The sequence below is a fragment of the Pipistrellus hanaki genome, assembly GCF_964339955.1.
Source record: "Pipistrellus hanaki genome assembly, chromosome: 5".
Classification (NCBI taxonomy): Eukaryota; Metazoa; Chordata; class Mammalia; order Chiroptera; family Vespertilionidae; genus Pipistrellus; species Pipistrellus hanaki.
The window spans coordinates 4400306-4426609 of NC_140507.1; the positions used below are offsets into that span (position 1 = coordinate 4400306).

Below are 26304 nucleotides of genomic sequence, written 5' to 3' on the forward strand. Positions count from 1 at the left end.
CTCTTCCACCCACGAATTCATGAAAACGCTGTTCTCGGGACTCGGCCCATTGTCCCTGCTCAGGGCACCCCTGCAGTTGGGAGAGGCCCCGCCGGGCCCCGGGCCGCCTCTGAGCTTCCCCTCGACGCCGAGGCCGAGGGCAGGGGCCTGGGGGAGAGGGTCCCCCTCCTAGGGTCCCTTCTCTGCCTGCCACGTCCCCAGAACAAAGCGAGTCCCGTGAGCACAGAGGCGGGGGGAGGGGAGCCGCCCGCCCAGGCCTCCTCCCCGGCCAGAGCCCGGCCAGCCAACTTGGCAGCGGCCGCCGCTTGAAAATTAAAAATTACAGTCTGGCCTCTTCCACTGCGGAAAACAAAGGGCTGTTCTCCGCCCCAGGAGGGCTGGCCCGCGGCGAGGGAGGGCTGCGGAGGGAGGGGGGCACGTTCCCTCTCTTCCCCGTGACTCAGCCCAGGAACGCTTTTCGTTGGATGCAGACCAGGGGTCCGGCCCCGCCAGCCTTTCCCCTGGAGGGACCGGCCACCCCGGGCGGCTGCTCACGGAACGCCAGCTCTGCTGCCCGTCCACGGCGGCCTAGCCAGCGGGTGGCAGGACTTAAGAAGCAGAGCTGGGGCCCTAGCCCGTGTGGCTCCATGGATAGCGCGCTGGCCTGCGGACTGAAGGGTCCCGGGTTCGATTCCAGTCGAGGGCATATGCCTAGATTGCAGGCTCCATCCCTGGCCCTGGTCAGGGCTCTTGCGGAGGGCAACCAATCTGGGCCTCTTCTCAGATCAGTGTTTCTCTCTCTGTGTCTCTCCCCCTCCCTGCCGTTCTCTTTAAAAATCAATGGGGAAATATCCTCAGGTGAGGACTATCAGAAAAACACACACACACACACAAGAGAACAGAGAAAAGAAACATAGCTGGGTGCAGAGTGTGATGCAGTATCACCTAAACGGTTTGAAAAAAAACAGAAGCCAAAACCGGTTTGGCTCAATGGATAGAGCGTTGGCCTTTGGACTGAAGGGTCCCAGGTTCGATTCCGGTCAAGGGCATGTACCTTGGTTGCAGGCACATCCCCAGTAGGGGGTGTGCAGGAGGCAGCTGATCGATGTTTCTCTCTCATCGATGTTTCTAACTCTCTATGCCTCTCCCTTCCTCTCTGTAAAAAGTCAATAAAATATATTTTAAAAAATAAATAAATAAACAGAGAAAATCACGACCCTCCACTGGGGGCTAAGCCCTGCGCTGGGTTGGATGGAGATTGTCTCCGTGGAGAGATGGGGCTGCCCGTGTCCCACGGCAGCACCGTGGACACTCGGCTCCCGTCCCCCTCGCTGGCCGCACACCTCACGTGCGCCCAGAGCCCCTGTCCCACGGCTGCTGCCCAGGGAGGAGAGGGAGGCCATTGTCATTGTGTCACACGCCCTCCCTGGACCCTGGCGGAGCCTACGCCTCCGTCCTCAGCTGTCAGCACACGGTGAGGACACGGAATGGACAGAGGCCAGGGGGTCCCTGTCTGGGCCTGTCCACGCCTGGTGGGGAAGGAGGCGAGTAGATGGATAGCGTGGTGTGTGCCGTCAGCAATGACGGGAGCTGTCAGCCCAGTGAATAGGCCCTAGTTTCCCCCGGGGACGGTGGGCCAGGTTGGGTACTCCACGCAGAGGGAAGGGGCAGAATCGTGAGACAGCGTGGCGTGCTGGGCACATAGCTGAGAGCAGAGGGAAGGTGGAGGCGGCAGGAGGAGGAAGGGAGCGGGACTGTTGGGTCCGGGCTCAGCTGCGGTTCGCTGCACCGCCCAGGCAGCCTGGGGAGCCGGGCGTTGGACCGAGGACCTCAGACCCCTCCGGTCTACCCTCCTTCTCCACCGGGCGGGAGCGCCTTCCCTCCACGGTGTGTCCCTGCCTCCTTTCACTCATCAGAACCTTCCCCGGCCCCACCCTCCAGCCTTGGCACTAGAACTGTGAAGCCGGGCTTTGGGGGTCATTAGGCCCCGGGGGTCTCCAGCAGGGGGTAGAGATGGCAGCCAGGGATTGGGGTACCACTCAGGCCTACGGGAGGCACGCACATCACACCCCCGTGCTGCGAGCCGGTCGCCGCCCCCTGCCAACGCCCTGTGTGCTCTCCTCCTCTGCAGGCAAAATCCTCTTCCGGCGAAGCCACATCCGGGACGTGGCCGTCAAACGCCTGATACCCATCGATGAATACTGCAAGGTGAGCCTGAGAGCGGCCAGCGGCCCCTGCCTGCGTCTGCCCTTTTCCTTTCCTGCTGTAAGATGCTTGTTATGAAAATCTGTACAGTTGAAAGAAATTAGAAAAAAAAATCCTCCATAATCTTTCAACTCAGAGGCAACAAGGATGAAGGTTTGTGCATATTTTCTTTATTTTCTCTCCTGCACGTGTTTCTTTATGGTGTTGAGACCATCCCATTGGTGTTGTTTTTGTTGCTTTTTCTCTTTCCTTTAATACTTAATTCGAGGGACCCGGTGCATGAATTCATGCATGAGTGGGGTCCAGCCAGCCCGCCCCCATTGGGGCCAATCCAGCTGGGCCAGCCAAGGGGAGGGGCCCTACGCAATTGGCCGGCTAGCCCCGCCCCCTCGTCGAACTGCCGGTCAAGGGGACAATTTGCATATTAGCCTTTTATTATATAGGATAAGAATTTCCCGTGCAATTAAAAATCTTCTTGAGCCTACATTTAGTGGCTGCATAGTATCCCTCTGTGCATGAATGACCCAAAAGCTATTGAGCCAACCCCTGTTGTTGCATATGGCAGCTGAAGGTCCCAGGTTCAGTTCCAGTCAAGGGCACATGCCTGGGTCACAGGCTAGATCCCCAGAGGTGGGCGTGCAGGAGGCAGGCAGTCCGTGATTCTCCCTCGTCATTGATGTTTCTCTTTCTCTTTCCCTCTCCCTTCCTCTCTGAAATCAATAAAGATATATATAGTTTGTTTCTTTTTAAAGCTACAGTGATAAGACAGGGTGGTATTGTCAGAAGGAGAGGCATACAGGTCAGAGGGACAGAATTGAGAGTCTAAATTCTTATAGGCAACTGGTTTGCAGCAAAGGTGCCCCGAAATCCAATGGGAAAGAATAATGTTTTTAACAGTGTGGGTTAATATGATATCCAGATGCAAAAAAGCAGTACTTGGACCCTATCCTCACATCATGCAGGCAGCATCAACTCAAAGTGGGTCACAGAACTAACCATAACAGCTAAAACTATAAAACTTCTGGAAGGAGAAACCCTTCGTGACCTTAGTTTAGGCAAAGAGGTCTTAGAAGGGACTCCAAAAGACAAACATGGATAAACTTACACACTTCGGTACCTCCGTGCCAGGAAGCAAAGGAAAAGATGTGCCACAGGTTAAGAGAAAATGTTTATCAATCCTGTATCTGATAAGGTACTTACATTGAGACTACATAATGAACTCTTGCAACTCAGTAATAAAAGGACCACCCAGCTTACAAACGGACAAAAGATTTGAATAGAAGGAAGCTCTCCCATGGTGAATAAGCACTTGAAGAGGTGTTCAGCATCGTTAGTCATTAAGACAGCACAACATAAAACTGTAAGGAGATACCTGCACGGTCACTAGATGGGCCGTAATCGGCAGGACAGACAAGACCAAGAGGGACGGAGGCGCAGAAACCGGAGCCTTCATGCTGCTGGAACCGCGGTGGGAAGCCGTTTTGGAAAACAGCTTGGCGGTTTCTTCAAAAGGAAAATTTATCACACGGCCACTCCTAGGTGTATACTCAAGAGAATGAAAAACGTATCTCCACACGGAGACTCGGATGCAGATGTTCACAGCAGTGTTAATTCCTAACAACCCACAATCCAATCCGGATGCCCATCATGAGGTGACGAGGTAAAACGCAGGGAAGTACTGATAAGTGTTGCAATGTGGGTGAGTCTCAAAAAACATGGAAAGAGCCAGATGCAGAAGAGTGCACAGGGCATGACTTCATGTGTGTGAAATGTGCAGAGGAGGCAGAACGGGAGAGCCGAGAGCAGGCCAGCGGTTTCCAGGGCTGGGCGGTGGGTGTGGAGACCCGATGCGAATTAGGCTGGGGCAAGCTTTTGAGGTGATGGAAGGACCTAAAACTAGACTGTGGTGATGGCTGCTCCACTCTGTAATTTACTGAAGAGGGCTGGATTTAGTGTGCTTACGTCGGCTGGTTTTTATGGCGCATAAATTACACTTAAATGGGGGCTCAGCCCATCTGGTCTCCCAGATGACCTAATAAATTCATAATCCCTTACCAAAAAGAATTTTTAAATAAATGTAAAAATGTGAAGGGGGGGGCGTGAGAGGATCAAGCCCTTGATGGCTTGTCTGCTCTTTGCCAGACATGACCTCGTCCCCTCTCCCCAGAACCTTGACAGGAAGGTTTTACTCTTCCGTTGTGTAGAGGAGGGCATGAGGCCCAACAGAGCGACTCACCGTAGCAGTGTTGGCGGGTTTGGGTGAGGAATCGGGCCTTTTAGGCCTTAGCCCTCGCATACCATTCGCGGCCTCTCTAGAAAGTAAAAATTCAAGAGGCCGGAATATTTAAGCATGTGTTTCCCAGAGGCAGCTACGCTCCGGCTCCACTCTCCTTAGAAAGGGGCTGGGGGAGGGGGGGGGGGACAGGGACAGGCACCCAGGGGCAGACACCACTCCTGTCCCCCAGCCTCAGAGCCACGTTCCCAGCTTTTCTGCTTTGGACCTTGGGTCGCCTTGAGCAGCTGGGAGGCTCCAGCCAGTACCTTCCCCCGAAGCTGGTCTCTGAGCCCAGTGTGCACGCTCCTGCTTCTCCCCCAGCCTGATTCTGGCTCAGCCATGTCCCCCCGCCTGCCTGAGGCCGTGTTCTCTGGAGCTTTGTTCCCTGCAGCCACGTTCCCAGGACGCGGTGGAAGCAACCTAAACGTGGTTTATACGTGCACTCAAATATTGGCCGGTGCCTTCGTTTGTGGGAGCATCGTCCTGTACACCGAAAGGTCTCGGGTTCGATCCCCGGTCAGGGCACACACCCAGACTTCCCGTCCCAGGATCCCTGGTCGAGGCACCCATGGGAAGCAGCCGATCCAATCCATGTTAATCTCACATCAATGTTTCTCTCTCCCTCTCCCTCCTCCCTTCTTCTCTCTCTAAATTCAATGGGAACATATCCTTGGATGAGGATTAAGTAATAACAATAATTTTTTTAAAAAAGAGAAGGAAACCCCACCACCTGTGACAGCCTGGGTGCCCTTGAGGACATCGTGCTGAGTGAGATGAGCCCGTCACAGAGACGCAGACGCTGTGGGCTTCTGCCTGTCCGTGGTTTCTGGAAGAGTCGGATTCTTGGAATGAAGAAGTGGAATGGTGGGCGGGGGCTGAGGGAGGGGTCGGTGGGAGTTACTCGCCAACAGGCACAGCGTTTCCGTCAGCAGGGTGCAGAAGCTCAGAGATCCCCAGTACAACAGCCAGCAGCACCGCGCTGTGTGCTTAAAATGTGTGAACGGGGAAGATCCCATGCTAAGTGCTCTGGCCCCAGTAGAAGAAGATTTCAGCCATAAAGAGAGAAGTGCTGACTCTCCGGGGGGGCGCATTCTTTTTGAAGTGGAAGAGGACTGGAGAGCCCGGGGAAACCGCCGAGCCCAGGCCTCGTTACTTACCACAGCCATCCTGCTGACTCGAGAGTCCTCCCTGGAGGCCGCCACAGCTGTGCTTGCTGCAGTCCGGCCAGCCCGGGGGTGAATGGATGGGCACCGAGCGCCTGCACACGCTGGGACCCCACCGCCCCTTACCCGCCTGTGCTGTAGCTCAGTCCCCCGAGATGGGTTGGTTATTTCCGCTTTACAGAGGAGCACACTGAGGGTCAGCGAGGCGCGGGACTGGCCAGAGCCAGGACCAGGCGCTGGGTCTGTCCGACCTTTCCTATCCCCCTCGGCCAGTAGGACTTTATCTCCTCTCTGCCCTGCGTCGACCAGCCACCTCTGCCCGGGGCCAGCGTCCACCCAGGACAGAAGGTTTTTGTGGAACTGGTGGCTGGACATCGCTGACCAACCACAGGCGTCTGGCCTCTCCCAGAAGCAGGACTCCTTCCCTGCCCCGGCCATGCTGTCACTGTCGCCGCCTGTCCTTCCGCCACGGAGGGCGCACATCCCAGCGCTCGGTGCTGCCGTGCGTTAGTGACTGGGCTCCTTGCGTGGCTGGGGGTTTGGTTTGGCTTTGACTTCCCAGGAATTGCTCAAAACCGAGAGAGAACTTGGCGCTGGTGGGAGGTTTCCGTGGGGCTCGCCGCCCCGTTCGGAGCCTCCGCCTGTCTCAGCAGGGAGCACCCGGGAGGCCCCCCTGGGCACCTCAGGGCCCACCCAGCTGGCCCCACACAGGGCCGCGGGGCCACCTCTGGGCCTCTTCCCCGGTCTTTCGTCCAGTGGGTTCTTTCCACCCGGTATGGGTCTCCCCAGCGGCGTCTGGACATGCAGCGGGGGTGCGAGGAGCAGCCACATGCCCCTGCCCCTTGGGTTTGGGGTGGAAGTCCTGGGCATGACCCCCGAGCGCCCACTCCCCATCTCTGAAAGGGGCCAGCCCTCCGGGAGCTCAGGGGCAGCCCCGGCGACCGCAGAGCGGGGCCTCCGCGTGCTGAGCCGACGTGAAGGACGTGTTCCTGCCGTCCGGGCGCGGCCGTGCGGTTCTGCCCACGAGGCAGCCAGGACACGCCCAGGCCAGCGTGTAATCGGCGCCTTCGCCATGCGGCTCTGCCTGCAGGGGCTGCAGGATCTCAGAGGACAGACACCCCCACCCCTCGGGGCCCGGGACGCAGCTCAACCTGAGCGGAGCCGGAGCCCAGGCTGCTCTGAGCCAGAAAGGGGGGGAGGGGGGAAGGCAGCAGGAGGCAGTCGGAAGGGGGGCAGTTAGGAGGGGGCAGAGCTCTCTCCCTCGGGCTCTCTGCCTCTGGCCTGGGGCAGCTCGGAGCCTGGGGGTTTGCTGGAATAGCGATCACGCGAAGCTAATGCAAAATGGGACTGAGCCACCCCTACCGGGTCAGCAGCCCCCACCCCCGGGGAGAGTCGGCAGTGACCAGGGAAGGCGCCCCCCTAAAAGGTGAGGTGCGCTCAGCTCACAGGTTTTCCCACTCGAGGTCCGGGCCAGATCACACAGGGGCAGGAGGGGCTTAAATTCAGAGCCTGGCCCAAAGGTCATGTGGGGGTCAGCATCCCCTCAAAGTGCATGATACATCCATACAGTGGAATATTGTTCAGCCCTGAGAAGAGAGGAAATTCCTGAGGACAGGACGCTCTGTAAGAGGCTGGTCACCAGACTGAAATGGGCTGGTCACCAGGGGACAGACACCTGCCCCTGCCCCTGCCCCTGAGGGCTCCCAGACTGTGGGAGGGGACAGGCCAGGCTGAAGGACCCCACCCCCACCAGTGCATAAATTTTTATGCACCAGGCCTCTACTAATTAATAAATAGTAATAGAAAAAATGTAATAGAAAAAAAATAGTAATAGAAAAAATAATAATAATAGAAGAAGAATAAACTGTTTTTGCGTGGTCACAACTGTAAACCTACTTTGCCCCCACTCTGTACATCCACAGGGTGGGGGGTGGGTGGTTTGGGGGATCCCCATACCAGCAGCAGCAGCAGCAGCAAGGACCGTTAGAAATGCACGTTCTCACCGGAACCGGTTTGGCTCAGTGGTAGAGCGCTGGTCTGCGGACTGAAAGGTCCCAGGTTCAATTCCGGTCAGGGGCATGTACATTGATTGCGGGCACATCCCTGGTGGGGTGTGTGCAGGAGGCAGCTGGTCGATGTTTCTCTCTCATCAACCTTTCTAACTCTCTATCCCTCTCCCTTCCTCTCTGTAAAAAAATCAATAAAATGTATTTAAAAAAATTTATTTTAAATGCACGTTCTCAGGCCTAAATCTGGGGTGAAGCCCTCGCCATCTGTGCTTTAACCAGCACCCCCTCCCTCCCTGCTTCTGCTGCCTTCGCACTCACCCCGTCTCTTCTCCAGGCCCTGATCCAGCTGCCCCCCTACATCTCCCAGTGTGACGAGGTGCTGCAGTTCTTTGAGACGAGACCCGAGGACCTGAATCCCCCCAAAGAGTAAGTTGGTTTGTGGGCCCCCCCGTAGCGTGCCCAGCCAGCCCCAGGCGGAGCAGGAGGGAAGCAAAGGAAAAACCAACCGGTGCTGTGGTCTGGGCCCCCACTGGGCCACGCTTCACGCAGCTTCACGCAGCTTCACCCACGCCCGGTGGGTGAGACAGTCAGGGTTCACAGGGGAAGGACACTGGCTGCGGGCCCCGAGGCCCCTCCCCTCCCGCCCTTCCTGCCTCCATTGCTTCATCTGTGCAGCGAGATCACATCCCCCTTGCCCCATCCACCTCATGGGGTTATTGGCGGCCAAGTCCCTGGGGCTGGCTTAAATTTCATTCCCTGCCTGGAGACACTGTGAGAAGGAGAACCTCAGTTTTCTAACAGACTAACGTCAATACCCAACAGGTACTGACTCTGGCTCTCTCTCACCCCATTCTCTCCTTACAGGGAGCATGTTGGGAAAAAGAAATCTGGTAAGAATATTTTCCATTTTCTCCTATTCATCCCATGTTCAGCGAACCCCCACTGAGCACCTGTGATGTGTGTGCCAGGCCCTGGGCTCCACACCGGGGATGCGGCTGCATGGATGGATGGATGGATGAATTAATGGATGACGGATGGATGGATGGATGGATGAATGGATGATGGATGAATGGATGTTAGATGGATGGTTGGATACTTGGTTAATTGGTTGATACCACATCCTGTTTCCCCCAAAAAAATGATTAGTGGGTGTTCCATCTTTGGTGGATTTTTATTTATTTATTCTTACTGATTTTAGGAGAAGAAGAGAGAGAGAAACATTGATGTGAGAGAGAAATGTCTACTGGCTGTCTCCTGGATGCCCCTTACTGGGGATTGAACCTATAACCCAGGCATCAAACCAGGATCGAACCAGTGAACTCTTGGTGCATGGAACGATGCTCAATCAACTGAGCCACACCAGCCAGGTGGTTTCCTCTTATACAAAAAAATTACAGAGTGGGTGAGACCTATCTTTCCCAGAGAACAGTTTGGAGGGGTCTGTAGTGTGTAAACTGCCCCACATTTGTAGTGTGTTAACTGCTCCACATATGCAAAGGCCCAGCCCATGTTCTCAGAGTTCCCAGAATTCTAAGTTCTTTTGTTATCTGGGACTCCAGAAAGTTTGAGGAAGTTGATAAAAATGGGGGGAGGGGGCCTGGGAGAGGCCCTAGAAGTGAAAAAGGATGCCCCCTTCCATGGGCCTCGGTTTCCTCATCTGAAAAATGGGGACAATAACAGGATAAATCCACCTACAAGGATGATTGTATCACTAGAGGCACAACGCACGAAGTTCATGCAAGAGGAGGCCTTCCTTCTCCCAGCTTTGTCTGGGAGAATGTCCGGTCTAATTAGCATATCACACTTTTGTTATTATAGACAGTAACACATCTAAAGCACTCAGTCGGAGCAGTGCCCGGCGTGTTGTAGCTGATACGTGTTTGCTGCTGTCTCTTCTGCTGCTGTGAATGCAGAGTCCGGGGGTGGCCTTCAGAGCAGCGTCAGTAGCAGCTTCCACAGCTCTGGTCCCCCGGGCAGGCCCTGGCGCCATTCTGGCCAGGGAGCGTGGAGAGGAGTGCTCTCTTCGCCTCGAAGGCTGGCTGTGGCATGAACCCTGGCCCCGTCCCCAGCAGCCTGTTTACCGCTCCTGTCTGGTCTGACAGGCACTGGCCCCGCCGCGGCCTCTGCTCCGGCTGCAAATAGCCCCAGAGCCCGGGGTAATGACACGTTTCCCAGAAAAGAGCAGAGCGGCCGCTGTCGGCTGGTCACAGAGGTCCCGGCGTCCAGCGTGCAGGCCTTTCCTGGCAGGTGGGCGGGAGGCGGAGGAGGACCGCTCCGGCCTGCGGAAACAGAGTGTCCCGTCGGGCGGGCTGGGTGAGGGGACTGTCTGGGAGTCAGAGGAGCAGCTCTAATTTGTGGCAGCCGCTGTGGCACGCCCCCCTGCAATGATGGGGCCGGGTTTATTTATAGTCCCGCCGGTGGAAGAGCATCTTCCTTCCTTCAGACCAAGAGCCCACGCTGGACGTAGCCTTGCTTTTCAGCTGACCTTGGAGCTCGCCCTTGATGTTAGACCCAGCCTTCTTTTATATATATATATATATATATATATATATTAATTTCAGAGAAGAAGGGAGAGGGAGAGAAATAGAAACGTCAATGATGAGATAGAATCATTGATCGACTGCCTACCTGCACTTCCCCTACTGGGGATCGAGTCCGCAACCCGGGCCTTTGCCCTTGACTGGAATCAAACCCAGGACCCTTCAGTCCACAGGCCAAAGCTCTGTCCACTGAGACCCAGCCTTCTTGCTGGGATTTGAAAGGGACTTAAGATTGACAGCCAAGCCGGGACCGGTTTGGCTCAATGGATAGAGCGTCGGCTTGGGGACTGAAGGGTCCCGGGTTCGATTCCGGTCAAGGGCATGTACCTTGGTTGCGGGCACATCCCCAGTGGGCGGTGTGCAAGAGGCAGCTGATCGATGACTCTCTCTCATCGATGTTTCTAACTCTGTATCTCTCTCCCTTCCTCTCTGTACAAAATCAATAAAATATATTTAAAAAAAAAAAAAAAAAAAAAAGATTGACAGCCAAGCCCTGAGATTTCTGGGCCAGAACTGAGCTGGAGAAGGCTTATCTGTCTCCAGAATTTCCCAGGCCTGGCTGGCGTGGCTGGCTCCTGCAGACTTTGGCTAATGTGGTCTCCAGTTCCGCTCATCCTGCAGAAAAAAATCCTCCTCCAACATGTCACAGGAGCATCTAAGGAGCATCTTTCTTCCTGATTTTCCTACCCTCTTCTTATTTATCTTATTTTTATTTTTTTGGTTAATCCTCACCCAAGGATATTTTCCCATTGATTTTTAGAGCGAGTGGTAGGGAGGGGGAAAGACAGAGAGAGAGAAATATTGATATGAGAGAGACATATCCATTGGTTGTGTCCCAATGAGCCTGACCAGGGCTGGGGATCGAGCCTGCAGCTGAGGTACATGCCCTTGACCAGAATCGAACCCAGGATCCTTCAGTCCCTGGGCCAACACTATCTACTGTGCCAGACTGGCTGGAACTCTACCCTCTTCTTATTGAGGTATTCTCTCATTTACTGACGCGGAGCAAGACTGGCAGGGTTATGTGGTAGATCTGGAAAGAATATTCTGCTTTGCTATTTATTGCTCATTGTATTGGTTTGCTGGGGCCTCTTAGAGAGCAGACGCTTGCTCTCTCACAGAGGTGGAGGGTATGGTTGGGGTCTGGAGAGAGGCCTCTTTCTGGCGTGTAGCCTGCTGCCTTCTCGCCATGTCCTCACATGTAGAGATGGAGAGCACTCTCCCTGGCCTTCTTACAAGGGCACCAACCCCAGCATGAGGGTTTCATCCTCATGACCCCATTTAATCTAATTTTTTGGTTATCAAGAAATTAGGACCATCATTTAGTGGTTAGACCTTCAAGAGATGGCTTTGGGGGTGGAGCAGGGAGAAGAGTCCACTTCTATCCATAGCAGTTATTTTTAAATTTCAAAACATGTCATCTTGAATCAAAACATAGCCGGTGTGGCTCAGTGGTTGGGTGTCAACCTATGAACCAGGAGACCACGGTTCAATTCCCGATCAGGGTACATGCCTGGGTTGCAGGCTCGATCCCCAGTATGGGACGTGCAGGCGGCAGCCAATTGATGATTCTCTATCATTATTGATGTTTCTATCTCTCTCCTCCTCTCTGAAATCAACAAAAATGTATTTAAAAACAAAACAAAACATGGCCAACTAGAAAATTCTGGGGGTTAGGCACTTGCCTCTTGAGAATATTTTATAGCACTTCCTGGATGATGAAATCTCCCTTCCTCTGTGGGATCTCCTCCTTTCTGCTCGCCTTTTCCTTCTATGTCCACATTAATGTCTAGGTATTGCCCTTACTGTGCGTTGTAGAGCTTGGCTGCAGTATCACAGTCCACCAGCAGGTGTCTCTGCATAACACCTAAATGGCCGGGAGCCTAGTTTGAGAAGCTGGTATGTCAAACCCTGGTGTGCCTGGTTTTGATACTCTGAGCGCTGAGCACTGGGTGAAATGCAGGCAGCAGCTCTGGAAGAGCTGGTGTAGAAAAAGCAACCCCCCGCACCCTCCTCTGAACCACTCCATGGCAGGGAACGACTCTTGTTCACAGCGAGTCCCATAATCCCCTGATTTTGTCACTGCTTGTAGTTATCCCAGATCCCGTTGGCAGCCCGGTTAGGAGAGCTGGTGCAGAATGGAGAGTTTCTAGAAGTTTCCATTTGCCCTTTGTTCATTCACTTCACAAATGTCCATTGAATGTATCTGTGCTAAGTGCCGAGAGAACAAGACGACCATGGTTATGCATTCCACTAGAGGCCCAGTGCATGAAATTCGTGCACAGTGCGGTCCCTAGGCCTGGCCGGTGATTAAAGCGTGAGCGGATGGCATGGGAGGGCAGGTCCCAGCTGACCTCTGGGCCCTGGGCAGCTCCTGGGCCCCCACACGCCTCCCTCTGCCTGAGTCACGGTGCCCAAGTCCCCACACGGAGGTGCAGTGAGTGCGGCCAGATGCCATGGGCTGCCCAGCAATGCCACACAGAAGCTGGGCAGGCAGCACGCTCTCTCCTGGACAGCCTTTCAGACTGGCTCCTGTGCGAACCCACAGGGAGCCCGACTGGCCCCTGAGGTCCTGGCGGCTGCGGCCCAGCTCACCCAGAAGCCCTTTGGGGCCGCCAGCACCTCCACTGCCGCCTGCTGCCAGTGCCTCATCACCTACGCCCGCCATGTTCCACGCCGCCCCCTGGTGGTCAGCACTCGTCACAGTGAGCAGTCGAACACCTGGTGGAGGGGACAATTTGCATATTAGGCTTTTATTATGTAGGACGTTTATTAAGCACCTACTGTGTGCCTGACGGTACTCTAGGTCCCCTGGGAATGTGAAGGTGGGCGAGATCTCGTGGGACGTTTTCTCCCGCCCTGGAGGAAGGATAGCGGTGACCCTTCACCGGGCTAGCACGCCCTGCTCCGGTTTTCCACATGAAGAACCCGCAGTGGCCGGCTCTAACAGAGCGCTTTTGTGCTGCTCTGGACGCCCGGGGCGGAGTGCAGGGCGTGCTGGGAGCGACTTCACAGGCAGCTTCTGGTGGTCACCCGGCTTTGTAGCATGTGCCGGCTCCGCGGTATCAAGGCTCCCACCGCGGCCCATTGCAAGCGACCCACGGGACGCCAGCCGAGAGAGTCGGGGAGAGGAGCAGGAAACCGGCTCGGTGTGAGCCGCTGCTCTCCCCCCCCCTCCGCCACGGGAGTGCTGGGACAGACTGTGGGGTTCCTGGATGTTCCTGTTGTTTATGGAGACAAGAAGAGGGAATGTCTTGGATCAGAATGTGCAGGGCACGAGGGCCCCGTGGCCACAGATGTCACACGGCCCTCCCACCACGTCCAGCCTGCTGCTCCAGACGTGCGGTCCCCTGCTCTGGGGCCCGTCTGGACTCGTCTGACCTTTCACGTCACACGTGGTCTGCGGTCTCTTTCCGTTTATCAGATCATCTGAGACCTGACCCAGGGCTGCCCAGCTCACCGTCCACACTGGACACTGCGGCCTGAGAAGTGGCCTCTCCTAGGGCCCCTCCTCCCCTCTCCCCTCCACCCCTCACTCTGCCCTGGAACAAAGCTCTGGCCTATCAGCTCCGTGACCTCCATCTGGTCTCCTGCTTCTTTTGCTTTTCCTGTTTTTTTGTTTGTTTTGTTAATCCTCACTCAAGGATATTTTTCCATTGATTTTTAGAGAGAGTAGAAGGGAAGGTGAGAGACAGAGACACACGTCGATTGGTTGCCTCCCACACATAGCCCTGGTTAGGGCCGGGGATCAAACCTACAACCAAGGTAGGTACCCTTGACCGGAATTGAACCCAGGACCCTTCAGTCCATAGGCTGGTGCTCTAACCACTGAGCAATACTGGCAAGGGCTGGTCTGCTTTCTTCCTTGCCAGCCTCTAGCCCATTCTCCATGAGGCAGCCAGAGTGATCTTTTTAAAGATCAGAGTGTTTACCCTCTTCTTAAGTCCCTTTCTCAGTTCTTCTTTAAGGGGTTTAAAAAAAAAAAAAAGTGTTTGAAGTCCTTCCTTCTGGGCCTCAGCCACCCTGGCCTCCCTCCCGGCCCTGGAAGGCTCCAGGCCTCCCCCCCTCCCGGCCGGCCGGCCTGCCCCACTCTCCCCATTGTCCTCCTGGCTCCTGGCCTCGGGTCTCTGCTTTATGTCACTTCCCGGGGAGGTCTGCTGACCATCCCATTATCTTGTTTATTCTGTGTTTCCAGAAATGCATGTATCCAAAACGAGTACTATTTTCCTATATGCTTATGGATCCCATGCACTGAAAATGTGTCTCTCACCCCAACTAGACTAGGCTCAAGAATGCTCTGAGTCCTATCTGTTTCATCCACTGTAGCACCCCCAATCAGCACCTCATAGAGTGTCTCGAATCTCATTGGTGATCCCATGAATTAATAGATGAGTAAGTTTGGGTGGCTTAACTCACAACTTCATGGTTGGTGAATGTATGGGGAAATGAGTGATGGATGATAGATGGATACACGTTTGGTTGGATGGATGACGGATGGGTGAATCGTGGCTGATGCTGAATGGGTAGAGATGAATGAATGAACTTTCCCAGTAGGCTGTCTGCTTCTTCAGGGCAAGTACTATATCTTGCTCTGAGCCTCCCATCCCCGGCACAGGGCCTGCACAGGACGGGCACATGGTAAATTGTGGTGGTTGAGTGAGCAAATGAATGGAAGAATGAATGGCTGAGGCGACTCCTCTAACAGCTCCTCCCTCTGTGTGGAACGCTCTCCTGGCCTCCCCTCCTCCCGGCTCCTGCTCCTGTACACCGGCGGTGGCCAGCTGTGGCATCTGATGGGGTTTTACATCCACAGGGAGCGACCAGACTTCGGCGGACCCCATGGTGCTGGAGCAGTACGTGGTGGTGGCGGACTACCAGAAGCAGGAGAGCTCGGAGATCAGCCTCAGCGTGGGGCAGGTGGTGGACATCATCGAGAAGAACGAGTCAGGTGGGCACCCTGACCACCCCCTTCCCCGCCCACCCCCCTCCCCAGGCCCCTCGGTCAGGAACGCGGGGACGCGCAGAGGCTGTCGCCAGTCAGGCCGGCCCGTTTGACCCCTGTTGTGTCCCAGCGCTCAGCTCTCCTGCTTGGGTCAGATGTTACCCATGTGTTTTGAGGTTCACCTTTCACGAACACATTCCTCCTGGCTTCAGAGCACCTGGAGACACAGAATCTAGCGTTCCACTGAGAATTTGCCCTGGTGATTTCATGACAACGGGAGCCCCATCAGCTGGGGGCTCTGGTATGGACCGGGCACACCGCCTGTGTCCCCAGCGCCCCTGCCCTCCGCGGCGACCACGGGTCATGTGCCCTGGCCAGGTCCGGGACAGACGGGGTACGATCAAGACCCTTCGCCTGGGCCTTTGTCTGAAGTCTGGACTTCACACCAGTCCAGTGGCTGCTTCTCTCGCACCAGTTCTCTCATCTGTAAAGCAAAGGGGGAAATGAGATAGCATATGGAGAGTTGAGATCATATATGCTGGGCACACAGTAGGTACTTAAAAGAGTGAGCTTCCTTCCCTTTTGCCTTCCTTAGCCACAAAACAGCCATTGGCACAGCTAACGGCAAAGGGCGGAGAGCAGAGGCCGAGTGGATCCCCTCTAGGAAACAGTGAGCCAAGTCTGCTGGCTCTGTTGTGACTAAAATGTGACATTTTAGCGGGCCGGCCTCTGTGATACCCCGATGGCTCGTTAAAAGTCAAAAAAATGAGGGAAAGGCTCTGATTCCATTCCCGTTCGCGTGAGATCGGGATAGCCGACCGAAATTCTCAGTGACTCAGTCCGGCCATGGCTGCCCCGGCCTCACAGCCGAAGGGGCAAGACTCCCGGTGACTCGGTCTCTCTCCCTCAGTCTCCCGCAGGACCCGGGGCTGGGATTCCTGTCCTGTGCCAGCTGGCCACAGGCCACGTGGCTTTCCGATCCCCGGGAATGAGTTCATGCCGATCGTTGGTGTGGCGGGTGCTCCTGGGGACGGAGGAGGGCGCACCCGCTCCCCCGGGCCGCCTGCCGAGTGAAGTCAGAGCGAATGCGTGGCAGGAGGAGCGTGGGAGCCAGGATGGGTGGGAGACCAGCCTGGTGTGTCCACAGGGCAGCGGGGGGTGGGGAAGGCAGATAGTGAAATCTTCAAGTAAGAGTTATTACTTATTGCCAAAACCGGTTTGGCTCAGTGGATAGAGCGTCGGTCTATGGACTGAAGGGTCCCAGGTTCGATTCAAGGTCAAGGGCATGTACATTGGTTGCGGGCACATCCCCGGTAAGGGGTGTGCAAGAGGCAGCTGGTCGATGTTTCTCTCTCATCAACGTTTCTAGCTCTCTATCCCTCTCTCCTCCTCTCTGTAAAAAATCAATAAAATAAAAATATATATATGTATATTATATATATATATATATATATATTTATTTATTTTTTTTTAAAGAGTTATTACTTATCCAAGTACACACGGACACATTCCCCTGGAAGCATTCCTGATGAAGTGGAAGTCTGTTTTTCCCACCAGCTTCAGCCCCAGTCCCTTTCCCCACCCCAGATCGCCTTTCTATCATGTTGGTATGAATTCTTCTTGATCATTGTATGCACACAGCACACATGTATGTGTGTGTGCCTACGTGTGCACGTAAGGTCACGCCTTCGCGGTACTGCGTGTCTGGTTCTACACCGCCGCAGTAAATACCTCAAATGTTACAGTAAAGCGATCGCACAAACTGGTTTCCCACGCCCCAGGAAAGTCGTGTTTACACTACACTATAGCCGACAGATAACACGAGGGCTTAAAAACGCACATGCCTCAAGTCAGAAATAATCTGTTGCTTAAAAAAAATGCTAACCATCCCCTGAGCCTTCAGCCAGCAAGCGGCATTTTTGCTGGTGGGGTGTCTTCACCTTCAATTTGTAAAAAAATAAATGTGCTGTCTGCAAAGTGCAGTAAAGTGAAGCGCAAAGCAAGGTGTGCGTGTGTGTGTGTGTGTGTGTGTGTGTGTGTGTGTGTCTGTGTGAGTGTGTGAATGTGAGTGTGTGAGTGTGTGTGTTTGTGTGTGAGAGTGTGTGTGTCAGTGTGTGTGTGTGTGTCAGTGTGTGTGTGTCAGTGTGTGAGTGTGTGTGTGTGTGTGTGTGTGTGTGAGAGAGAGAGAGAGAGTGGTGCGTCTTCCGTAGCCACAGCGCCCCCTGCCTCTCTGCCTCCCTCTTCCATCGTTCCCAACCCTGGCGATGACGTGGGCCGCCAGCTAATCCAGGGTCATCTCCCTGTTGGAAGGTCGTCTGATTAGCAACCTCAATCCCGTCTGCCACCTTTCATGTGGTCACAGGCTCCAGGGACTCTGGGTTATCTCTGGTGGGTCATTATCCGCCCACCACAAGCTTTCTGAGACTTTTCTCTGAAGAGGGGGGGCCTGGGTCTGGGTGAGAGGCCTCTCAAGCAGGTACCCTGCAGCCGGCTTGACCTTGACATGGACGGATGCTCAGCCCGGTGCGTGACGAGGGCAGAGGCTTCGGCATCACACAGCCCGCTGCCCATCGCAGCCCTGCCGTCGCCGAGAGAACTGGGACAAGCCTGTCTGCCCCTCGGGGCCTCGGTTTCCTCCTCTGTGCAGTGAGGACGGTCACGTGAAGATGCTAAAAGATGGTGCAAGTACATGATTCGTACCGGGCGCACCTTAGTGAATGGCCCTCGCCGTTCAGGACGCCCTTGCCCTCCCTGGTCCCTCCGCAGCCGTCAGTGGGACGGCTAGCTGTGTCCCACCAATAGGAGGGGCCCGTGACGCACTCAGTGCCTGAACATGCCATCCTACTCCGACACCCAGACCTCACACCAGGCCTGCTAACACCGTCTGCGCTGTCTCCCCAGGTTGGTGGTTCGTCAGCACCGCCGAAGAGCAGGGCTGGGTGCCCGCCACCTGCCTCGAAGGGCAGGACGGCGGGCAGGACGAGTTCTCCCTGGAGCCGGAGGAAGGTAAGCGGGAGCCCCAGCCTCGCCCCTGCTGGGGAGCCCCGTGCTAGTCGTCACCGCGCGGGGGGGAAGGGGGGCGCCCCCAGAACCTTCTTCACGTCTGCCTCAGAGGAGGCTTGAAGCCGGGCATGGGGTCGGGGTTGGTGGCGGGCCTTTGGGAGCTGGGCCCTGACATCCCCGTGGAACCCCAGGAAGAACTCCGGAGGCCCCAGCCTGGTTGCTATCAAAGGGGTCACTTTTCCTCCCTGGAATGAATCTGGTGGCCAAGGTCCTGGGGCTGCTTCCGCTTGTTCACAGGCCGTCTGAAGCCATCTGCCAAGGGCTCTGCTTTCTCTGCTGGCAGAACAGCCCTGACTGAGCGTCAGTATAAAATCCTGAGCGTCAGGACTAGGGCTGACCCCCTTCACTCACCCCCGCACACGCTTCCATTTCCCCGAGAACTTTCCCCACGGGTGTCCGGAAGCGTGGCTCCTGCCGTGTCAGAAGCGCTGAGGCCCCCTGGCTCCCTTCCCCCCCCAAAAAAAACAAGAGGATGCGTGCGTCTTAGCCGGTAAACAGAGGGTGGGAGGGCCAGGCAGGCGGGAACTCGAACCTCGGCTGCCTACTTGCTGACCGAGTGGACCTGGGCCAGCGACGTAACCTCTGCCACCTTTTCCGAAAGTGGGCGTGACGTCTGTGCCATGAGGTTCTCCTTTTTATTATTCAGTGAGATCCACTTGCAAAGCCCTTGACACAGAACCTCCACCCGTAATTCAAAGCGAGGGCCGGGGATCACACAGCCGTGCCTGGCCTGAGCGCCCAGCGCGTGGGGCTTTGGGTGACCGCTTTTGAGAAAGCGCAAAGCCTCGTAATAGATACTTGTCAGAACCCAGGGTGAGAGGGAGCGGCATCTCTCTGTGCTCAGAGGTCAGCAGCAAGAATCACACGGGGCTTTGCGATTGGTTTCATAACGGCCCACGGCCTCAGAGGAAAATTCAGACATCTGTCGGCTTGCCCTGTTTGTGGACCCGAGAGGCAGTAGGGACCAGGCTAGGCTGGGAACACTACGGAACCAGCTCGGGGTAGAGGGCAGGGGGACCCCGCATGGAAACTCAGCTCCCCCAAACAGTTAGTGACCGCCACGCCGCACGCCTCTGCAAGGGGCTGGGCGTCACCCCCATTTCACAGGTGAGAAAACAGGCTCGGAGGGGTGGAAGGCCCACCTGGGGCCACACAGCTGAAAAGTGGAGGAGAGAGACCACTGCTTCCCGGGGTTTGTACCCTTTCTCCCCTCTGCCATAGGGCCTCTCAGAGGGCCTCGTTGTCATCATGCCAGGGCTAGACTTAATGTCTGCTGGGTGCCTCTTCGCTCAGCGTTAGGGGTAATGCTCGGGACCTTGGGCCTCGGGCGACCCCTGGGCTTGGCGTCGACTCAGAAATAAGTGCTCTTCGCCGGGAAGGCGCACTGGTGCCCTTGGTGCCCTTTCTGCTGGGAGTGCCTTCTTCTCACCTCTGCCTTCTGCCCTTCCCCCCGACATGCTGCCCGGCCAGGCTCCTGGAGGTACTGGTCTCTGCCCCGGCCCCTGGGCCGCCGCCGGACCCTGGGGGACTTGTATGCCATCAGCTGGCGGCCAGGTTGTCACCACGGAGTCTTCTTCCCGGTCGGGGCTGGGAGCAGGGCCCTCGCGTCTGCATGCGCCTCCTGCTCTGGGCAGCCTGTGCCTGCTGCATGTGAGAACGGGTCGTGTCTGTGCCGTGTGTGTGTGTGTGTGTGTGTGTGTGTGTGTGTGTTGGCATGTAGGTTTGGGAGGAGGGAGCCTGGGGTTAAGAAACGATGTCTGGGGGCTGAGCCGGTGGCCTGTTCCTTTCCGCGGGCACAGTTGAGGGCAAGGAAAAGAAACGCACGTCACACCGGCGTGAACAAAAAGGAAAGTGTATCGACTCATCGCTGAAAAGCCCAGGGTAGGGCTAGCTTCAGGCATGGCTGGGTCCAGGGGCTGAGCCTCACTCTCGCCACCTCTGCTCTGCTCTCTGCCTTGCTGGAACCACTGTCTCACGGCGAGCGTAGTTCCAAGCCCCTCCAGGGACACCCACTGCAGACGCTGCTTCTCCTTCAACACAAATCCCAGGAAGTTCCAGCTGCCCATGTGGGTCCCACACCATCCTGTATCCATCCTGGATCACGGTGGTTGGGGTTGGTGGTCGGAGGGATGCCAGGCCAGGGTCACACTCACCCCTCTCCCTCCAGGAGGTGGTGAGGTCAGCCTCGCCCACACCCTGTGGGTGGAGTTGGAAGGGTAGGTGGGCGCTAAGACGCGGTGCCATTCGGCGCCACCGTTCAGTCTGGAAGGTCTGCCTTAAGCTTTGTTAGGGCCCCCGAGGCTCTGGGTGCTAGAGAACCCCGTGTGTGACCCAGCTCACTCTGGGTGCTGGCCCCTGGAGTCCAGGGCCCGTAGGACTAACTGCACTGAGTCTGGGGCCCCACCGAGCAGGATGTCTGTGCACAGACAGGGTTGAGTTACCCCACCCCCACCCGCAGCTGCCTGGAGCAAGGGGAGCAGCTGACGCTGCTGTGCACAGGATATGTGCAACTCGAGTCAGCTCAGCCCCGCGGAGCAGGTCAGTGGGCCAGATCAATAAATAAATAAACACCCTGGGTGTCTCCCCTCCCTCTGCACCAGCTGGGCAGGCCCCAGTGTTTTCCCACAGGCAGAGTCAGCGCCCACATGCTAACCAGCCCACCAGCCCACAGCTGGCTCGCCGCTCCCCAGGGGCCGGGATGTAACCAAGACCGGAAAGCCCTCTCCCCCGGTTCCCCTGGCGCTCAGCTGTCGCCTGGCTCAGCAGCCCTGTCTGGCTCAGCAGCCGCAGCCCGCAGGGCTGGGGAGGAAGCTGTTCTGAGTGTGACAACAGCCACCCTTGCAGCAGAGGTGGGAGGGGCGAGCTGGAGGCAGCTCTCAGAGGAGGCCGGAGGCAGGTGGGGCCCCAGGAGGGAGCGGGAAGGGAGACCAGAGAGTGGGGTGGAAGGCGCCCCCGTCCTAGTAATGAAAATTGAAGCAGGCAGTCATTTTGCGAGATGCGTACGTCCATGGGTACAGATCTGATCATCACGACGCACACCTGAAGCTGATAGTGTTCGCTGCCGATTCTATCTTAATAAAAATATTCATTTAAAAAGTGAAATGGAACTTCAGGCGTGGTCGGTTCCAGAGGCTAAACGTCCTGGAAAATGAAGATCCGTTCCCAGGCTCGTGAAAATAAATGACCAGCTGTCTGCCTGGTGGCGACCTCGGCCTGAGATCAGGAGCTGCCAGAGCGGCTTGACCCCTGACCCTCCGCGGTGAGGACGGCGGAGGGGCGCAGGCGGTTTAGCCCCCTGTGACGTGAGCAGGTGGCTCCCGCCGGCCTCCAGGACCGTCTACTCACTCACCAGTTACTCGGTATTCCTCGTGTCAGACTCAGCGTTGCAGACAGAGGAATGAGCGAGACAGACACACGGATCACTGCCTCCAAGGGCATTCGTATACCAGCAGGGCAGACAGACCCAAAACACGAGGAAGCATAAGTTTATGGTGCGTTAGGACGGCGGAATTCCTTGTATTGGGGTGGGGAGGAGGGAGAGAAACAAACCTGGGTAAGAAGGAAGAGAATGCAGTGGGACTGAACATTGCATGAGGCAAGGTCATGGAAGGTGACCTTGAAGCACAGACTTGAAGATGGCGAGAGGAACGTGTGACGCTGAGGGATGGGGGCCTGGGCCCTGCGTCCTGTTGCTGCATGTGCAGGGTCGTGGGGGGGCTACGTGAGGGCCTGGGGGTGCACACAGTCACCTCTGGGGGAGATCTGTCCCTCTGATGGGCAAGGACCGCTCACGGATCACACCTTGACCATCAGCGTCCCGGGACCTTCGTGTCCTTGACTTACCCCATCGCCCCTTTGTCTCCGCAGAGGAGAAGTACTCAGTCATCTACCCGTACACGGCGCGCGACCAGGATGAGATGAACCTGGAGAGAGGGGCCGTGGTGGAGGTCATTCAGAAAAACCTGGAAGGCTGGTGGAAGATCAGGTACCCGCGGCGGCCGGCTGGGTGGGCTTCCGTCAGGTGGGCTCCGGCCGCACCGAGGTCCGGAAGCCGGGGCAGAGGGAGCGAGGTTTTGGCCTGAGCCCTGAGAGAGGGTGTTTCTCCTCCGCGCTGTCTGGCTTCCCTCCCGCCTCAGATCCTTCTCTAAAAACCCATCCTAAGCAAAAACCGTCTCCAAACACAACGAACCGCAGATGGCTATCACCCTGTTGAGCAAGACTGGCCTCCACCTCCAGATGTTCCTCTTCACAAGGAACTGGGGGCTGGGCCGCCGCGAGTGGGGCTTCCCACCGCAGCCCCGTCCTGCGGCCAGTGTGGCGCATAACCCCACACGGACAGAGCCCATCGTTTGCCCTCGTCTCTGAGTCTGGGGGCAGGGGTCCAGGGAGAGGGGAGAAGCATTTTAAACACTTCGTCCCAGCGCCTTCGCCGGTGTGGTCATGTCAGAACCCACGAGCAGGGAGAGCGGCCAGCTCGGGCTGGTCTGCCTGGTTCCTTCCCTGGGTTTAGCAAAGAGTCCTGGCAACCCCCTCCTAGCTCACCCTAGTAACCAGGCTGTGGCCACAGGAAATGTGGGCGAGAGAGGAAGCCTGGGGTCCCCGTGACCCAGCGTCTGCTGTGTGTGAGGCTGGACATGAGGGCTACTCACGGGGGGCTGAGTGTGTGGCACTCCATTCATTCATTCCACAGGCACACACCAAGCGCCGTTCTGGGCCAAGCGCCGAACGGGGCGTTGGGGAGTTGGCTGGGATAACCACGCTGCTTCTCACGGGCAGGCTCAGGGGCAGGGGCATCCATAGTCCCAGGCCAGGGTGGCCCACGGGGTGCTGGAGAGACACACGGAGAGCGGGGAGCACCAAACAGGGCTTCCTGAGGGAGGGAAACCCCAGAATTGGGGTCTGTGGAGGAGCATGACCGCGGTGCATAACATCTTGAGCGTATATGCCATCTTACCGCACGACACATCATCCTGAAACCTGGTGGCTCTGGAATTCAGGATGACATGTAGGTGGCTCCGGGTCCCTCCTGAGGCTGCAGCGTGATGCCAGCCAGGGCTGTGGCCATCTGAAGGTTCCACCAAAGCTAGACAGGATTTGAACCCGTGCCTCCCTCACCCAGAGCCCAGGCGCCTCTGCACACGCTGCCTCTCTGCTGGTGGCTGCGTGCCCTCAGGTGACCTGCCTCCCGCTGAGGCTGCGGGTGGTATGCAGCTGACATTTCCCAGCCCAGACAAGGCTGATCCCTGCGCAAAGGGCAGGTATTTTAGAATTGGCGGACACCAGACTACAGATTTCTATCTCCTTATAAATAAACGTGCTTTCAGTTATAAAGGACCTTTTTCCACTGAAACACGGTTCTACTTAGTTCGTTCAGTAACGTTGTTGTTAATCCTCACCCGAGTATATTTTTTCCTCCATTTTTTAGAGAGATTGGAAGGGGGAGGGAGAGACAGAGAGAAACACCCATGTGAGAGAGACGCGTCAATTGGTTGCCTCCTGCATGCACTCGGGCCAGGGCCATGGAACCTGCCTTCCAGGATCCTTGTTAGATGTCAGTGATACTTGCCCTTGACCGGAATCGAACCTGGGACCCTTCTGTCTGTGCACTGACACTCTGTCCACTGAGACAAACTGGCTAGGGCCTTACTTGTAATTTTTTTTACAGTAATTCTTTTTTTCTTTTTAGGCCACCAAAAATTTGGTTGTCTCCCAAAAAAATAAAATTGGGACAGAGAGGGAAGATTCCAGTAATTCTTAATAAGATACTTGGCCCTATCACCTATCATTGCTGATCAGTTAGGTGTGTCCATTCCCCCTAATTTCCACTGACCAGACCAGCGCGCGCAGGTAGATGTTTAACCATTGGCTCTCCAAGGGGAAAATGCCCTTGAGTTGTGTGCTAATGTCCATGGTATAAACTCTCCCACCACGGTCAATCTCACGCACCCTGCGTGATGTCTAATGTCCATGGTATAAACGCTCCCACCACGGTCAATCTCACACACCCTGCATGATGTCACTGAACATGGTTGTTCAGAAGAGACGGGCACAGGTGACCGTCACCAGCCGTGTGTGCGGCTCTAGAACGCCTGTGGTGCAGACCCACCCCACGGGTCATGCCATTAAACTGAGTTCCACGCAGAGAATTACGGGATTCTAAAGCCGTGGTCAGCAAACCGAGGCTCGAGAACCACTTGCGGCTCTTTGGCCCCTTGAGTGTGGCTCTTCCACAAAATACCACACGTACGGTGCGACTGAAACTTAGTGGCCCCGGGCACAAAAGTCGGTTTTTGGCTCCAGAGAGATGTCAATCGTGCTGTTGATATTTGGCTCTGCTGACTCATGAGTTTGTCGACCGCTGTTCTAAAGAGAACTCAGTGAGCTGGTCCGTCAGGGTCTCCGTCACTCCATGGTCCGGTGTCAGCCTGGTGACCAGGAACCAGCTGACCAGGAACCAGCCCCCACCTGATTCATCCCACATCCCCGTCGGAATGCAGGAATGCGTGTGTAACCAGCGGGAACAGAGCCTGCCCGCCCTTGCCCGGGGCTGGAGGAGCTGCCAGGGAAGAGGCAGCAGAGCATGGAGGTTAGGGGCCCAGCCCGGTGCCAGCCGCCTAGGGCTGAGAGCCCGTCGGCCACCTCCCGGCATCGGATGGATGAGATCCATCGGCCTCTCCAAAGCACAGAGCACGGGGCAGCAGGGGCCCTCCGGGTGCCCGTTACCGTTATCGTTATTGCTGTCCCTGCGGCGATGGCTGTGAGGGGACAGGCATGTTAGCGGAGGCCACGTCCCCGTGCCAAGCCCATCGGCAGTTTTCCCTTTTACGGATTCACCTCAGTGGCATTGAGGCCCTGCGCACACAGAGATGCAGCCAGCCTGGCCTGCCCAGAGCTCGCGTTCTCCCTGGGAGGCAGACCGAGGGCAGCTGTGTCACAGGCAGTGGAACCGTGGCCTGTGCAGGCCACTGGGCGCCGTGGAGGGAGGGCTTCACTCTCCGTGAGGCCCGGGGAAGGCTCGGAGAGGACCTGGTGTAAGCAGAGCTGAGAAGGAGAAGCAGGGAGGGGCGGGAGAAGGGGCTTTGCAGGCAGAGGGTCTCCAAGAATGGGGGACCTGGGTTGAAAGCGCGTTTGGGAGGCTGCAGGCCAAGCAGGGTGGGTGGGACACGGGGGCTGCCGTGAGAGCCGAGGCTGGGAGGCATGCAGAGACCACGTCGGACCGGCCTTGCATGCCGAGCTCTGAGGGCTGAGGCTTTGCCAGGAGGCGGCAGGCAGCGTGCCAGCCTCCGGCCCTGGGCCCTTGTAACCCTCGCTCCCGCCATCTGGGCCCGGAAATGTGATTCACAGCAGGCGTGTGGCTTCTCCCCGTGGGCCTGGCAGAACACCCTGACCAGCCTCCTCCTCCTCCTCCTCCTCCCAGGTACCAGGGCAAAGAGGGCTGGGCCCCAGCCTCGTACCTGAAGAAGAGCAGCGGGGAGCCCTTCTCCCTGAAGCCGGGCCCCGGCTCTCCCGCCCACACGGGCCTCCTGGACCTGGATGGGGTTTCCCGGCCGCTGAACGCGGCGGGCAGGGAGAGGGAGCCGCTCAGCAGCCAGAGGGACGGCCGCTTCGAAGGCCGCCCGCTGCCCGACGCCGACGCCAAGCAGAGTGAGTGACAGCCGCCGGGTCCGGAGGCTGGGGGGCTGGGGGGCGAGGCTCTAGGCTCGCTGCTTCTCGTGCACTGCCCCTCCTCCTGCAGATAAGAAAGTGGGGGCTCGGAAACCCCAGGTAGCTTGTTCCAGGTCATTCCGCCAACAAGGCGCAGAGCCCGAGTGGAGAAACACCGCTTCCCTACTCCAGATCCTGTTTTCTCACGGTCTTACCGCGATCGAGACCTCCTTTTTCTCCAGCCCCTACTGTGTGCCTGGGATCTTTTTCTTTTTCTTTTTTTTTTTAATATATATTTTATTGATTTTTTACAGAGAGGAAGGGAGAGGGATAGAGAGCTAGAAACAATGAGAGAGGAACATCAACCAGCTGCCTCCTGCACACCCCCCACTGGGGATGTGCCCACAACCAATGTACATGCCCTTGACCCAAATCGAACCCAGGACCTTTCAATCTGCAGGCCGATGCTCTATCCACTGAGCCA

General features: G+C 56.6%; 1 protein-coding gene across 2 annotated transcripts in view; it reads left to right on the forward strand.

The window, feature by feature from the left end:
• Positions 1 to 26304, forward strand: part of SH3PXD2B (SH3 and PX domains 2B) — a 71149-nt gene that overhangs the window by 33367 nt on the left and 11478 nt on the right. Inside the window, exons 4-11 of one of the 2 annotated variants that reach the window (XM_084886151.1) lie at positions 2111 to 2187; positions 7966 to 8057; positions 8496 to 8521; positions 14985 to 15119; positions 18015 to 18119; positions 19647 to 19730; positions 22044 to 22161; positions 25594 to 25820. In XM_084886151.1, coding sequence (XP_084742277.1) covers positions 2111 to 2187; positions 7966 to 8057; positions 8496 to 8521; positions 14985 to 15119; positions 18015 to 18119; positions 19647 to 19730; positions 22044 to 22161; positions 25594 to 25820 — 864 coding nt within the window. The remainder of the gene's footprint in view (positions 1 to 2110; positions 2188 to 7965; positions 8058 to 8495; positions 8522 to 14984; positions 15120 to 18014; positions 18120 to 19646; positions 19731 to 22043; positions 22162 to 25593; positions 25821 to 26304) is intronic. The other variant, XM_084886152.1, reaches the window with a different exon arrangement.